At 37.4% G+C, this 16,438-nt stretch overlaps 1 protein-coding gene across 10 annotated transcripts in view; it reads right to left on the bottom strand.

Moving 5' to 3' along the window:
- Positions 1 to 16,438, bottom strand: part of CTNND2 (catenin delta 2) — a 1,183,649-nt gene that overhangs the window by 28,851 nt on the left and 1,138,360 nt on the right. For 9 of the 10 annotated variants that reach the window (XM_048839596.2, XM_048839594.2, XM_048839601.2 and 6 more), the window contains one exon: positions 13,376 to 13,501. The exons of the other annotated variant lie outside the window; for it this stretch is intronic. In XM_048839596.2, the coding sequence (XP_048695553.2) occupies positions 13,376 to 13,501 (126 nt within the window). The remainder of the gene's footprint in view (positions 1 to 13,375; positions 13,502 to 16,438) is intronic. 10 annotated transcript variants of the gene reach the window in all.

The raw sequence follows: 16,438 nt of genomic DNA, 5'->3' as shown, positions 1-16,438 counted from the left end.
TGTTGCCAGTTGGGTGAAGTTCCTTTGGCACTTCAGAGAACACCAAAAGTTTCTTCACCACAGGCATTACAGTGGTTCTCAGCAGAGAAGGGGTTACATCTAGTTGTAGTTGGACTGCCAGTAGATATGAAGCTTGGTTGTATAGGATTTATTCCCCTCGATCCCCCATTTAATGTTTTTCTCTCTGCTGAGAGCAGCTTCACCTACAGGTGCTTCAGAGAGTAGAATTTAAGACTCAAAGTACAATTTCAGTTGACAGTGGAACTTTTAGAATCTCCAGGATTGCAAGGCCCCAAATGCTTTTAATTCCAATTTGATTAATATAAATGTACAGATAGACAGAAGTGAAAAATCTTAGAGCTCTGGGGAGACTGATGTGATTGATAGGGGGAAGACTGGTCTCGGGGCTAACGCAAATAAATGGGAGTCAAGAGATCCCACTCTAGGCTCTGCCATGGACTCTGGGCAACCTTGGACAAGTCACCCTCTGTGCACCTCTCAGTTAAAGACACTGGGCTCAGTTCTCTCACTTAAACTGGTTTACACAGTGCAAATCCATTGCTCAATGGAGCTACTGTTGATTTACAGGTTTCAGAATAACAGCCGTGTTAGTCTGTATTCGCAAAAAGAAAAGGAGTACTTGTGGCACCTTAGAGACTAACCAATTTATTTGAGCATGAGCTTTCGTGAGCTACAGCTCACTTCATCGGATGCATCCGATGAAGTGAGCTGTAGCTCACGAAAGCTCATGCTCAAATAAATTGGTTAGTCTCTAAGGTGCCACAAGTACTCCTTTTCTTTTTGTTGATTTACACTGAGGTGAGTGAGAACAGAATGAGGGACTAGAACACCTTCTGTCACAAAGGGTGTTGTGAATCATAATTCATGCATGTTTGTAAAGCACATTAAAATCTTCAGCTATAAAGGTGCTAAAAGTATGTGCAAAGATTTAACAGAGTATGGGCTAGATACTCATCCAGTGTAAAATAGCACAACTCTACTGAATGACTGCAGTGGAGCTATGAGGATTTATACCAAATGAGGATCTATCCTGTGTGACTGTTGTCCTATATCTACATCCTATATCTAGAGCCTTTGTTAACAAAACTGGTCCATTCTTTAGTCCATCTGAAAATGAAAATAAAAGTTTTGCCATTTCAATATCAGAGCAAAAAGATAATAAGGAGCCTCTTATACCAGCCTGCCTCCCCCATCCTCCCAACTCCTTTATTCAAAACCAAGCTACTATCACACTTGGTTTTATTGGAGTGCTTAAATTTTTGGCACAGTGAAACAAAAAAGTTATCCCAATCATTAATATAATTATAAATATTATTATGAGCTCAGATTGCTTTTGATTAGCCAGATTCCGGTAGATTCCACTGTCACTGGATGGTAATTTTCAAACAGTGCTTTCTGACAGATTTTTTGCATGTGTCTGACAGGCTGCCATAATACCTCAAAAGCTGAATATTTTTAATAAAATCAATCCTTAGCTCTCATCTGCTGCAACAAAAGAAATTTCTTTCCATCTTTAAGGTGAACACTTTCTAACAAATTCATTAAAACTATTCCCATCAACAATTCCAGAAGTTATTAGTGTTAAATATTTCAACTAATTTTTCAGAGCCAAAAGGGAATAAATTGAATTTAATGCAGAAATAAATACCACCTGACATGCTGGTTGCTTTCATTATTTTGTTTCAGCTCTAGTGCCTATAATGACATTTAATTAAATTGATTCGGATACTTAAAGGTACTTAAAGGTACAGTATATAGGGATCTCCTAAAGAGAACAAGTACTATCTTCAAAAGCAAAGTCTGTGTGCAAGTGCATTTCAGAAACCAATCTGCCATCAGCCTGATCTACTAAAGGAAAAATAGGACAAAAGATTTGACAAACTGGAAAGAAAATCAATATAATACTGTTATAGAGAGGAATGCCATTGTTAACTGCCAACCGTTAGTTAACAGGTAGCAACTGTACACCTAAAGAAATCACAAATAACCAAAGTAGGGTAATGTCATATTAGCCCTCAGCAGCTCTTCAGAGGTTTCACATTTTGCATTATATTTTGATTATGCCTATAATGACTATCTATTTTTCCTAAGTAATATGAAGGCAGTAGGAGAAGGCATGTATTTGTTGCAGCTAGATCAACATTGGCATATATCCAGTTATATGTTGTCAGGAATCCGGCAGTGAGTAACTTTTAAGTGGAGAGCTATGCATAACAGTTGTGGAGAAAAAGAGAACAAGACTTTAGAACTAATCATTTTTCATAGGCTTCATACTTGTGCCAGTATGTCATGTCCCTGCTCAGCTCTGAGTCATTATGAGATTCAATCATTCTCCTCTGATCCACAGCAAGTTATTATTTTGTCTGGTGGTAGGTGGATTCATGTTCTATGAGTAACATTAAAAGACCTGGAGTACTTGTGGCACCTTAGAGACTAACCAATTTATTTGAGCATGAGCTTTCGTAGCTCACGAAAGCTCATGCTCAAATAAATTGGTTAGTCTCTAAGGTGCCACAAGTACTCCTTTTCTTTTTGCGAATACAGACTAACACGGCTGTTCCTCTGAAACCTGTCATTAAAAGACCTGTTGCAACTTCTTTAGTTCTTGTTACCTTTCAAAGATATGTCTTGGTCAGGGAGAGGGTATATAAACCCTGCTACTTCAGCCTGAGCTGGGCCCCCTCCCACACCTGACTCGATCCTGATTGTAGTATGCACTGTACAAACATAGTGAAAGATAGTCCCTGCCTGCCCGAAGAGCTTACAATCTAAATTGACAAGACAAAGTGAAAGAAGGGAGAGAGAGAAAATGATTTTCCCAAGGAAAAAGAGCAGACCAGTGGTGGAGCTGAATAGAACCTGTAGGCCTTGCTGGAGTCCTAGGCATAACTAACAGTATGAACCGAAGGCTGTCAGCAAGAGTGGGCCTGTTCTTGGCAATATGGCAACACACTAGGTAATAGCCAACCAAGTCAGCATATTCCTGACCTGAGGGGATGGCACAGAAGCACCCACATCTCTCAAGTAACTACATAAACAAATTCCCCAAGAGAAGGTACAAGAACACACTGACCTCTCAGAAGGTAAGGATAGAATGACAAGATAATGGATGAGGTTGTTTTGTTTGAACTAGCAGGTAGGAGATATAAGGATGGTAACTAACAACATATGGAATGTAAAACGTAACTTGTTTGTATCAATGTATAAAAGGAGAAGTCATAGGAGGGGCAGCTTTGTACTGGCCGAGAGGACAGCGTCATGTTATGTTGATCAAGCTGGTACCGTGTCGTGGGCACACATGTGTTAGTGTACCTGTAACTCCTATGGGGCAAAAGTACCATGCTTAGTCAACAGTGAACCTGACTAAACCTTTCACCACAGAACAGAGCCTGTGGTCTTTCTGTGTGAGTAACATCAAGCTCTGCTGAATCAACACACCGTGCTCTCTGCTAGTGCCGCTACCATCGCCGCTCCAAGAACAGGGGCACCAGCAGCATTAACGACACTACAGCCCTAGCAACACTTAGCAACATTAACAACAGCCCCAAGTTCAGTCCGTAGCCCAACCTACTAGACCACACTGCTGCTATTGGAATCAGTGAGCAGCAAAATCTGAACAACATGGTTTTAGAACTCAGTTTAGTTTGTTTGTACAGAAGTTAAAGATCCTGCTCGAGTTCAGTCTCAAGTACTGTCTCTTAACCTTCCCTGCTGTGATTTCAATGTCAAATTGCCGTTCACCTCCCAAAGCAAAGTATCATTATAAAACTACTATCCTCTAACAACAGCCTCCCACAAATGACATCACACCACTGGGCAAAGCTGACTGGCTTTTGTTTTGAGAATATTCTTATAATACTTCTGTAAAATTTACACATGGAAACATACCTCTGAGAATCCCATAATGTCTCAGCAAACTCTATTCTAAGTGACTTAGTCAAAATAAAACTGAAGTGTAGTTATTTCAGCTGATCAGAAGGCAGAGATGCTGCATATTTACTGGCAGAAAACTACCATTTTTGCAAGTTGTGCCATTCCCTGGCTCTGATTAGTTTTAAGCTTCATATTAGTATAATCACTTCATAGTTGTTTCTTAATAACCCTGCAGTGTAAAAATCCCTGCCCTATGACTAGTTGATAATCATTAGCCAATCAGGTGACAGTGATTTGCATAAAAGTGTAGGGTTTTCAGTAACCGCTATGAATATGCAGATCCTCAACTCTTACTGAGGCCTGTACTCTGATTACTGCCTTCAGAATTACCAAAGTGTTTGTCAGAAAGAAAGACACCAACTCCTGTGGTGTCCCGGTACAGAAGAGAAGAAGTAATGACAAAAAACATCATACTATGAAATTACTGAGAGAGAAACTATTTACAAAATATATATTTTAAAACTTTCTAACTTTCTATTTCCTCCTTCAGGCCCAATACTGTTCTGCCTGGAGTCAACAGGAGTTTTTCCATTCAACAAAGCAGGATTGGAACCTTCTTCTCGTTCCTCTTCCTTGCCTACGAGCCAGCATTTTGCTATTGTCATCTTATTAATTGTAAATATGACGTTTCCTGTAATGATATAATATGGTAAAATACCAGGGTAACCATCGATGAGAGAACTACACCCAGCAAGCTGATGTTAGAAATAGAAAGTGATCGGCTATATGATACCGTAACAAAGAAAGGTACTAGCAAGTGCATTGTGTTGACTGAGCTGACTTGGGAACTCAGTAGGAAATTGCTCTCAGTTGTTGGTGTTGCATCTTTTTCATGCTGAAGCTTTGCTGTCAGGCTAAGTGGAACTTTCCTGACTGGTGTGCGCTAGTGTGACATTGTCTAAATTAAAGGATAAAGCTGATGTGAATGAAGTCAAGTCTCATCAGACTGATACAATTCTGGGCATCATTTCACTTGCAGTTTGTTGTCCTGACACTAATAAGACCCAACAGATATTATAACTGAATCAGATTATCTACATATATTCACATATGAAAGCGAAGCATTCAACATGACGGTAGCATAAACTGCCTACAACACTGTGGTGAGAAACGTGCACATGTATCTAGCAGAGTTTCTGACTGGGATCTTAGAAGTAATATAGTCTAAAATATTTAGCAATAACAACATTTATCATTAGGATCTAATATCTAGAAACATTAAATGTAGTAAGTGCATTCCTCAGTGGTTCTCAACACTGATGGTCCACAAAGCATTTATGGGCAGTACAGTGCTCAGTCTGATTCTCCTCCTTGTTTCCAGCTGCCAAATTGATTCACAGAAGCCAAAAAAAAAATATATTGAAATACTTTCCTCTTATGATTTTTCCATGTAAACACTTGAGGTAGTGGACGCATGGATGTTATATACTAATGAATGGGAGGGGAGATGCCAAGAGGCAACCTTCCTATTATACTGTGGTTCAGTGGAATTGTGTAAAAGTTTGAGACACCCATGCTATCTGTTATAAACACAGGTAGTAGTAAACATCATGCAGAAAAATATCAATTTATCAGAACCTGTCACATGTATGTTTACATATATTGCAGACAATGCAGTTTGTGTAAAGATAATGTCCACAGCATAATGCAACATGTCAGATGGAAATTGTGATTCCCTGCATACCTTAGTTAAAGAATGTACCATTTTAAAAATGAAAATTTGTGCATATATAAATATGTACCATAGATAGATAGATTTATACATACAAAAAGCAAAAATGCATAGGCCCTGCTAGAGTACTTGCAGTTATTTTGGATTGAACCTTTGGGATTTTTGCTTTGAGAGATCAATTTAATTTAATTAATAATTAATTTGATTAATTTCCTAAATTCAGCCCTTTCCAAAACATCCCTTATTTAAAAAAAAAAAGAAAAAGAAAACCCCAAATAATTTTTGATAAGCTGGTCATATTAAAACAATGAAGCCATTCTTAAACATCTTACATTTAGAAGGCAAAGTCCTAGGGTCCAGGAAGGATGGACATTTATTGATCTGTTTGTATTGTCTCAACAGAAACACAGAATTAGTAGAGCATCCTTAAGCTCCTTATATTGACCTGTTATATGACATACTCCGAAGAAAGCTACTTTAATGATTAACAGATAAATGGCTTTGTACTTTCAAATGCTTGGGGCTAAATGAGAGACAATTATAAAAGATACATAGAGGACTTTTATTCCCAGGATTTTGTCTTTTAATATCAAAATGAGAACTCAAGATTTGTTATTGAAAAGAGCAGTAGAAAGCATCCAGAAAGATTTGGAATGCTCCCAATTTGGACACTTGCAGTTCATTTTTTGGGTTAACTACCTTGGGCCAGATACTGCATTACGTTCTGTCAGTATAAAACTGGAGAAACTGACTTCAGAGCACAGAGGGGAATACCTGCAGCACTGCCAACCCCAAGTGTCCAAAAATCATGTCACTCCCGCAAAATAATCAGATTTAAAAATGAATACATGTGGATTTTTTTTCTTTGCCTTCTTGTTTTTGAGACTTTAGGATTCATGTTCTCCAGCTTTTCTTTGCAATCATGAGGGCTGGAAACATACTTTTTAAAAAAATGAAAGCTGAGATTCCCACTTAATATCATCATTACTCCAGGAACTGAGGTTTCAGAAAAACACTAAATATATCAAAATGTGTTCATTAATTGCAAGAATTTTTAACACTGTATGTGTAAGAGCATGATTGTAGTGGTCAGAGCAAAAAGAAAAGAATGTATTTCCTGTTACTTACAACAAAAATGTTCTGGGCCACACCTGTGACAGCCCCAGACAGATTATGCCAGCGTGGGATAGAAGTGAAAAAACTTTCCACCCGTCCTCCTTTCACACACCTGTAACTGGGGAGCACAGACACTGCCCCCCCCCCCCAGCATGCCTACCCAAAGCGTTGGGATGACGGTGGTGTGCTCTCTTAATCTCCCACAGTGTACCAATCAGCATAGCTGGCAGAGTTGTGGGGAGTGAGCAGTGCACTCTGTCAATGGGTGGCTGAGCCTGCTGCTGCATTTCTGCATTTCTCTAAAGCCCGATAAGGAGTTCTCTATAAGTCAGTCAGAATTCTGCCCGGGCTCCCACTTCGATGGTGCCATCTCTCTGACCTTGAGGGCTATGTTTTAAAGGTACAATCTAACTCAAACATGCCTGAAAAGGAATGTATACACTATGTACAAAAATATTTTCATTCTACACTCTGACTATACACAACTGACTCCATCTTGTGGTTGTTATTCTGCCAAACATTCCCACTGTGAAGTTAAAGAAACAAATAACGTTTATAAATGTGCGGTTTCTACACATCAAATTTCAGTCTCTTTAAGAATCTGGTAATGCAAATTTATATTAAGGAAGGAAGGGAGAAAAAGATTCCTAGGTCATACAATCATTTACTATAGCAAAACTGGCACTGAATAAGGATTAATAAGCACTCGGAAGCCTATTTCTCTGATAAAGTGACATCTTCAAAATCAGTAGTTTATTTCTTTCATTTCTCATATAGGATTTAGTGCTCCCAGCCTCTATCTTCAATGCTCTGAAAGCAAGGTCCATTAATTCTCAGAATATCAACATGCCATACCTAAAGAATTGTTAATGCATTTTCTGTGTCTCACTTTTGACATTATTATTGCAAAGCCTCAGATTCTACGCCCTGTTGAGATAGTTAGCCAAGTTTTTTCTTTCAATGTACCTCAAATGATTTTGGCCAGTTTTCTTTCTTTCAAACACTCTTTTACCAATGTCATCAGTCATATGAAACAGAAGTAACCACTGTGGGCATTATTTTAAATATGAGCTCCCAAGGTCGCTTGTGAAGGATACACAACCAGTCTCTGATGTATCAATAAATCCATCTAAGTGAAAAACTGCTCGATAACTGTGCTCAACTGCCTTATATGCTGTGGCAGAGGAAGGTTTCAGGAAGTCAGTCAGGCATCACTTTACCTATCCGTAATTAATTATTGGTTTCCTGTTGTGTGAGTGTGATGATAACAAGACCTAATCTAATGAATAAAACAGTTGTAAGAAAAGGCAACAATGTGTGATGCAAAGCATGAAGGACAAAACGTCAGACATAATAGGGTCCATTATTCATTTTGCTGATGTTATATACAGCTAAATAATAAACCTTTCAAAACACTGCAATAAAATAATATATGCATTTTTCAAAGTACTGTAGTACTGTTTCATATGCCTCTCATAAAGGAACAATGGCTATAATCTACTGTTCTAAAAGGCATGGCAGTATTTGGCCCTTGGGCTAGCATCTTTGCCTTCCAGGTTTTTTCCTACATAAAATGTGTTAGCTAGAATTTAAATGTTTAATGAACAGAGATTATTTTGACTAATATCTAATGCAGACAATAGGCACTTATATGCAAAAAACTCCATCGACAAAGTTATTTGATTTTTAGTGACATTTTTATTCCAGATACAAAACTTAAATATCTTTTAACATGGATATGCAATAGTCAAAGTGGGAAATGTAATCCCTAACTCTTGGCTACAGAAGTCAGGTGTGGAACATGTGTTGTTCTACTCCAAACTCCAGGTGAGTAGATTAACTCAACCCTAAGGTACTTGCACAGCTCAGAACCCAAGGAACACCTCTCTCATTTTACCTGCAACGCCAACAGTCTTCTACTCCATCTCTGGACATAAAAGGTGATAAAATCAAAAACATGACAAATATTATTTAATTGAGGAGCTGAAAAAACAAACCAACCCCAATCTTCTGCCATCACCTATTCCCCAATGGTGAGGAACACATTAGGAATGGTTACAGTGACTGTGATCAAAAACCATTAGGGTTTTGTGCTGCTTGGAGAATAGTGTTCCAGTTGAAAAATATAATGATATGTTAATTTATATGTAGAGGCACCAAAGAATCCTGTGATCCAAACAAGCCTTCTTAAAAATTAGTATGTATGCTCACGCTACACTAGGTTTCGGTTCCAATAAAATTTTGCAAGAATATAGACTCTTTCCGTTTAGAAAGCTGAAAGACTGTTATTAAATTATGTGCCCATAAACACGCACACCTCTGAACACATACTTTAGCACACAAACAAACATTATTAGAGAACACTCTAAATGAAGAGCAAGATATAGTCTGTTAATAAAATATCTTTGTGAGTTTCCAAGTCATCCAACAAAATGTCCACCCTGTTAACTCACACTTACAGAAACTGTTGTATAAAATCTTCAGAACTTGTTTATAGAGGAGGTACAACTACTTTCTTTAAAAATACCTGGACTATCAATAAAAGGACTGAAATGTACATAGAATGTAGAGACTTGGGTATGATCATTTTTTCCTCATTTTTAGCTGGAAAAGGTAGAAAAATACAGACCAAGGAAAAGCTGAGTGTTTTCACTCACATTTCCCACAGTCAGGTGCAGTGGCAAAATCCATTCCTCTGAATGTGAACCATATCATCTGATAGATGAACTAGGAAAAACAGACCTGAGTGCAGCTGCTAGTTCTCTTTCCCAGTGTCCTCCCATGACAGCCATCTTTAAACTACATCTGTATTCTGGTACCAGTCCCTAAATCTCTATTTCAATATGATGAACATGGTAACTAATAAAAAGTACTTCCACAACAATTTCTCCATCAGCAGTTATTAGATCATGCTGGACACCAAAGAGTTGAAACTAGGTTATCAATGTACAAGCTTAACATTTAGTCAATCAGACTGCTTGGGTTGAATTTACATTTTCTAGTTGCATGAAGCAAGCATTTTTTTCCCCTAAAGGGCAGAGATGAACTAGATATTACTGCAGCATACAGAAACATCAACAAAGAAAGCCCAAGATAATACATGGCAACAGTACAGCAATACTTCTTAATTTTCTTCTAGAAAGAGAACAAGGTTTTAGTGCCAAATTGATAGCTATAATTTGATATATCCATCTTCTCTGTGTCATTTAAATGTTACATCACCCAAAAAGTCCTGTTGACTTTGTTTAATTTCAAAGATAGCAGTAGGGACCACAGAAAACAGTTTAAGATTACTGTAAAGTCATGAGTTTCTACTGTCATCCTAACTGATTCAACTTCCTTACTGGGATCCCCAAGAATCTCCTTGTCACAGATGTGCTTTCCCCTTTGCCTACATTATAGGATGCAAACATCAAGACTAAACTGTAATTAAGAATGAGCTCTAGTTCTGTACTTTAAAGATCATATACCTTTAACAAATGATTATTATTAGAGATATATGAACTGATCTGAATAAAATAGCAACCAACACTAAGAACTGCCCACACTTAAATAAAATTTAACTATTTTCCATCTTGAAATAAGTCAGGTTAACAGTTTTTAGAAGGTATTTTTCATTCAATGACAGCATTTCCTGGATTTGGTTATTTTAATCTTTACTGTAAAATAGTGATGTGCCTATCTTTACATCAGCACCTTCGCACTGGTAAACAGACTTTTGGATGCTTTTCTGGATCATCTGGATTTTTTGAGGTTTGTTTGTTTGTGATTTATTTTTGTTGGAGACACTTCCAGAACTCAGATTACATTTAAAAGGAGTAAAAAAAATTAGGAAGACCAAAAAGACATCTGTATTTAATTTTTGAAGTTGCACACACTACATTCAAGGATTAAAACTTTATCTTACTCCCAGGAACTTTATATCTGAATAAAAAAGTACTGCAGTCATGACCGTACATATATATGGAAGCCCTTCAGATTCAAGACACCTGTCTGCATCTTTAGTCTTGAGCGAACTTCGGAACTTATAATTAAATAACTCACTTCAAAAGGAAGGTTGTCAGTCAAAGATACTGCCTCGGGGAGGAGGGAGCATATTTAAAATTTAACTTGTCAATCTTCAGTGAGAGTGCAAAAGACCCTACTGTGTGCAAAAATGAAGCATTTAATGGAAAAGTTTTTTCAAAATTATGAGCTAAAAGTTAGACTCCTACTTCTATATTTAGCATCTAAGGAAGAGACCTGGATTTCAAAAGTGATCCCCCAACATTTTGCATAAAAGACAACTGGAGCTTGCTTCTACAGTTACTGTTTTATCATATGACTATGATGACAACAACACATAAATTAAATATGGCTGCTAGACAACTGTACAGAGAATTTAATGGAAAAGTAAACTCCTGAAATGTGGTTTGTTGTTGACTCCACAGTTATCTCTTGAGTTTAGCTGTTTCTGGATGGGAACTACCTCACCTTCTACAAATTCTTTCCTCTGTATCTCTGATAAATAATGTAGAGATTCTTCTTCTCAACCAGCAGGCTGGTTACAATACCAAATATTAAAGGAATGTACTAGTACCTTTAAGCCCCTGGTGCTAAAAGCAATGGTCATAGCTACAGTTCTGGAGGCTTACTGCAACTCAAGCTCAAACCTCTGGAGGTTTACTCATTAATACAAACACATACATTTAAGGTCGAAAGTTATATTTTGAATAGAAATTTAAATAAAAACTATATATATGGATGGATATATATATATATATATATATATATATATATATATATATATATATATATATGTATAGTCAAACTGAACCATCACAACTGCATTTTATGGCTACAGCTAAGTTAACAGGAAACAAAACATGATGACACTGAGGGTCAGATTCTGAGCTGAACCTATCTAACTTCACTGAAATTATTCCAGGGCTACACCAATGTAAATTAGACCATAATCTGGGATTGACTCTTGACTTCAACACAGAATTAATTTTAGAACATTACAAAATATTTAGAAGACAGCTATAAGACTCAAATTGCTTTCAAATGGAACATGCACATTTTCAAAAAAATTAAGAATGACTAAAATAATGGTAGGGGACACTATACATTTAATGGCCTCTAAAACGAATGGCATCAATGGAATTAAATGACATCAAATGCAAAATGATACAAATAAACTGAAATTTTTATCACGTACAGCCTGTTATGAGACTACTTAGAAACAACAACCTTTCAGAAAGATATCTCCAGCAAATCTACATGGAAACACAGGGTCAGAGTCTCCCATTCCATCATTTGTTGTCAGTGCTACCATTTTGGTTTGGCAGGGTTTTATATCCTCTTTGAACAGATAAAAATGATGACATAGGTGCAAGGCAGTGGAGTATTGGGGCAATATATGATACCTTTTTGTAATTCATCTAGTGCTCGGTTTTAGCCCATCATGAGAACTATTTATTTATATTCTAGGAATTGTACAGTATTTAATAGATTGTTTCAACCTGGTAATAGTTACTTTAAGCCATGTTAAATGACAAAAAAAGTGATAATAAAATAATGGCAGTCCCTTCTCTTTCTAATATTGTTAGTAAAAGTAAAAGGGATTAAGAAGGACTGGTAGGAACGTTATTTGAAAAGACAGACAATATAGGAATTGTTAAAAGCAGAGCCTATAAGCTTATTCCATTGATTGCATGACTGAAATGAAATTCTTTTGTATTAAAAAAAGCAAAACTGCTATGTCCTGTGTGACTAACAAACACATCTGTAAGTGCTTGCTGTGTCTATACCACAACACTTGTTCACAGGTTTGCTTGTGTGATGTCTACAGAAGATGTAGCAGTTATTGTTTTCTCTTGCAATAACTCCACACAGTAACATTTTAGCAGGGAAAGGAAAGATGTCAGGGTAAATCAAAAGAAAGGAGCAGTTAAGGGAATGGAATTTTGATATCTAAAATCTGAATAGTGTCCTTATAAGAAAATGATTAGTTATGCTACATTAGACTGAGTCTCATTGGTGTTAATGATGTCTGTATGAAATCTACTTGTCCTGTTCCTGTTAACACAGGATATTTACATATTATCAAGAACTTTGTTGATACTTTGAACACACTCATTTTATCGACAGAATAGATTAACTTGATTCATTTTGTTCCCATAATGAAATGTAATGATTTTTTTTTAAAAAGTGTGCTTGGATCACAAAAGAAGTGCTTGACAAAAAGTATTTCATTTGCTAACTGAAATACAATATTTAGCAATAAGTGCATTTCCGATCGAAAGGTGTAAATAATCAACAGAAACGTATATGAATGATGGATAGCTTTAAAGGGAGCTAACTGGACCGAGCTTATTTCTCCCTCTCTCCAATGTGCAATGTTCATACAGGACTTTGGTCATATGACAGTGCCACTGAAATTCATGGGACTACTTGCGTAAGTAACGTGAGCAGGATTTGGCCTACAGTTCATGAGGTACAATAAATTAAAATGTATCATACATATTTTTTTAATTCTGTAATAGTAATGTATTATAGATTTAAATGTGTTCTCCATAGCTCTTCTGGGAGCAAATCTTAGTATGCATTAAACATCACAATTCAAGACTGGTCAGATGACAGCCAGAATACCTGGGTTTGGGAATAGATTCTGGTTTCTTGGCTCTGCGAGAGAGTACGCTGAGCGTGCCATGACCCAGAATGATGGGTAGGTGAAAATCCTCTGTCCTCAGCCACTCTGAAGCCTGGGGCCGCCCGCTGCCATAAATCAATCAATCAATTATTTAATCAGGTAGCTGCATTTTCACAGTGATATAGAAATGGGCTCTAGATAATGTCTTCTCTATAAAGCTATTGCCGTTTTAATTAAATTATAGACAGATATAGGTTACCTTATACCAGTTCATTTTAAAAGCCTGACATTCACCTCAGTGAAAATGCTTTCCCCCAGCCCACTGATGCTCCAACTATAGGCCCGATCCAGCAAAATGCATGTATATGCTCATGAATAATTTTAAGCATCTATGTAGTCCTATCAAACAGTACTTTTGATGGGAATATTTATGTGCTGGTTGGGGCTTAAGTCTTTAATGTGGTGCTTAAGTGATACAAAGGCCCTGGCACTGGAGAGAATTTCATCTAAAGAGAATACATCTCTCAAGGACGTAGGCGTTATCATTTGGATTTTCTTCCAATTAGGCCATAGCCAATGTTCCAGTGTACATCACGGCGTAATGCATTTAATATGTCAAAAGGGCAATAGATTTATTTTACTTAGAAAAGAATGTCAGATTTTAAAACCAGTTGCCAGGAATTTTGCAGTATCTCTCTGGCAATATTCAAAGAACTTTTAGCAGTTTACAGCTGCATTATTCTGAAAGTCACATGAAAAGAGACTCCTCTTTTAGATCCTGCCTGGCTTAACTGTTTGATTAGGCTTCAGGCAATTTTTTAAGTCTTGTTCAGCCAATGACAGACAAGGCCAATCTTCAGAGTGTCTATTTAGGCTTCATTAAATGTCTGTCACAATATTCTCCCTATTGTGTGATAGCACAGTATGTGGTGAAGGACAACTGCCTTCAGTAACCTCTTTGCTTTCAAATGGATATGATGTCTGTAATTTTATTGTTAAATTGAGTGATAGGGACAAACATTGGTATTATCCTGTGCAACACAGAAATCCACAATAATGAATGAAAAACTATAATTTCTAAGACTTTATTGTGATTTCCCACTTATATCCTGAAAGACATATTACATATGAATAAAAAAGATACAGTGTAAAGACATTGTGCTGGAGCCTAAATGATTGGGTAAAATAATGCAATTCATAGAAAATATTCTCTTCATGACAGTTTCTCCAGTTCTTTAGTATCATAAACACTTAATGCAACTTGAAGCTTGTTTTTAGCAAGTAAATTATGGTTCAGGTTGGATTATTTAGTTTCTTTCTACATGTACTTTTTGTCTAAAGATTTAAGATAATTTTTATTTGCTAACTTCATGAAAATTCTCAAGCTGCTCTTATTTAAGAGTAGTTGGTTATTTGCTTGAAAACTGAAGATGAAGAAAAAAATCTGAGCCGCAACAAATGAGAATTTGCTCCTTCCCGGATGTAGCTATATTTTCAAAGGTATCCCCTAATTTTTCGATGCCCACCTTGACACACTTAATGCCTTGGTTTTCAGAAGTGCCAAGCAACTGTGTCCAGTAATTTCAATCAACTGAAGTTGTGAGCACTCAGCACTTCTAAAAATCAGGCCTTAGGTGACTCAGGTGGAGCACCGAAAAATGGAAGCGACCAAAATTAGTAGCCATTTTTGAAAATGTAGGCCTTACTACATAGAACAGAGAACAATGGAAATGCCTAAACTTCTGAGTCATTTTTGGAGACATGTTTTCTTCACTTGATGGTCAACTACAGTGAGAATTTAATTAATCTTTAATTAATAAAAATGTGATCCCTGAAAACATCTTTTCTATGGGATTAACTAGTGCTGTCCTCATCTTTAAATATACTTTTCAGTCTGGGGTTCAATCTGAGTCACTCACTCCGCTGGGTTACTGAGGCTTTGTTTCCTTTCCCATGGCACACTGTCTTGGTGCAAGTTCTTTTTCAGGTGGTTTTCCCAAGGAGGAAATGAAAGGGTTATGGGTGGGAGGACCAGAAGAGAATTAATCTTTCTGGTAGAAACTGGAGTCCTACAGAAAGTTCTTTAGGAAAGAGAGCACAATTTAAATCTTTCTGCATCACACCCTCTTTCCCTTGTTGTGCTGACAGTTGATGGCTTGCTCTGCCCCCCATTTTCTAAGAAAGTATCAAATTCAGAGACAACAGGAGAAGCTGAGAATCAGGCAACTGGAGCAAAACAGCCCAGTAGTAGCTTTTTGTAGAACAGTAGCAGTTGCCCGTTGATGTTAGGGAGAATAGAACTCTCACACAGGGCATCGAGGAAGGGAACCCTTTCACCCCAAGACTAAGATCATCATTTCATCTTGGTTTTGATGGCTTTCTCTTTTTTGAATTGTAACAGCTGGAGAGAATTTTGGATAAAATGTTCTTGTCAGGCTTCGTTAAGATAGTGCTGGAGAGTGAAGTCCTACAAGTGTATCAGGGGAGGCAACAGTGGATCCCAACCATGTGTCTGAACTCTGACTTGAAATTGACTCTTCGTACCCTTTCCATTCTGGGTTGTCCTGGTAAGCCTGCTAACCATTCTGCTGTGTCCCTTTAAAGTTACCATACAGCTGCTGTTGAGCGGAGAAGCCAGCACAGTGGTTAGAATCAGTCAGTGTAGTGCACAAACTGTTACAGACTCTGCTAGTGCAGTGCACAAGCTAGTATACTGTGTGCGCACCTGGTTTTATTTCCCACAGCACGATACCCCATCCACAGAGATGCCAAATAGTGACAGTCGTGTATGCAAGAGGTTTTTTTAGCCTGAGACCACTAATTAACTTCCCACAGAAAATCAAACCACTGCCAGGTAGTGACAAGTTTGAAATCTAGCCCAGGTCAACAGAGAACCATCTCCCATCTTGAACTGAGAGGCTCAATTTCTCTCTACCCACCCTCTGAGCCAACCAGGTTTGCTATCTTAGCATTCTGTTTAAACAACCAAAGGGTATTTGAGAAGAAAATCCAGACAATTCCATGCAAGGTGAAGCTCTTCCTATATTAGAACTAATAAGTAC

This window comes from Caretta caretta, chromosome 2 (assembly GCF_965140235.1).
Source record: "Caretta caretta isolate rCarCar2 chromosome 2, rCarCar1.hap1, whole genome shotgun sequence".
Taxonomy (NCBI): Eukaryota; Metazoa; Chordata; order Testudines; family Cheloniidae; genus Caretta; species Caretta caretta.
The sequence above is the reverse complement of the archived record's forward strand: the minus strand, read 5'-3'. Positions and strand labels throughout refer to the sequence as shown.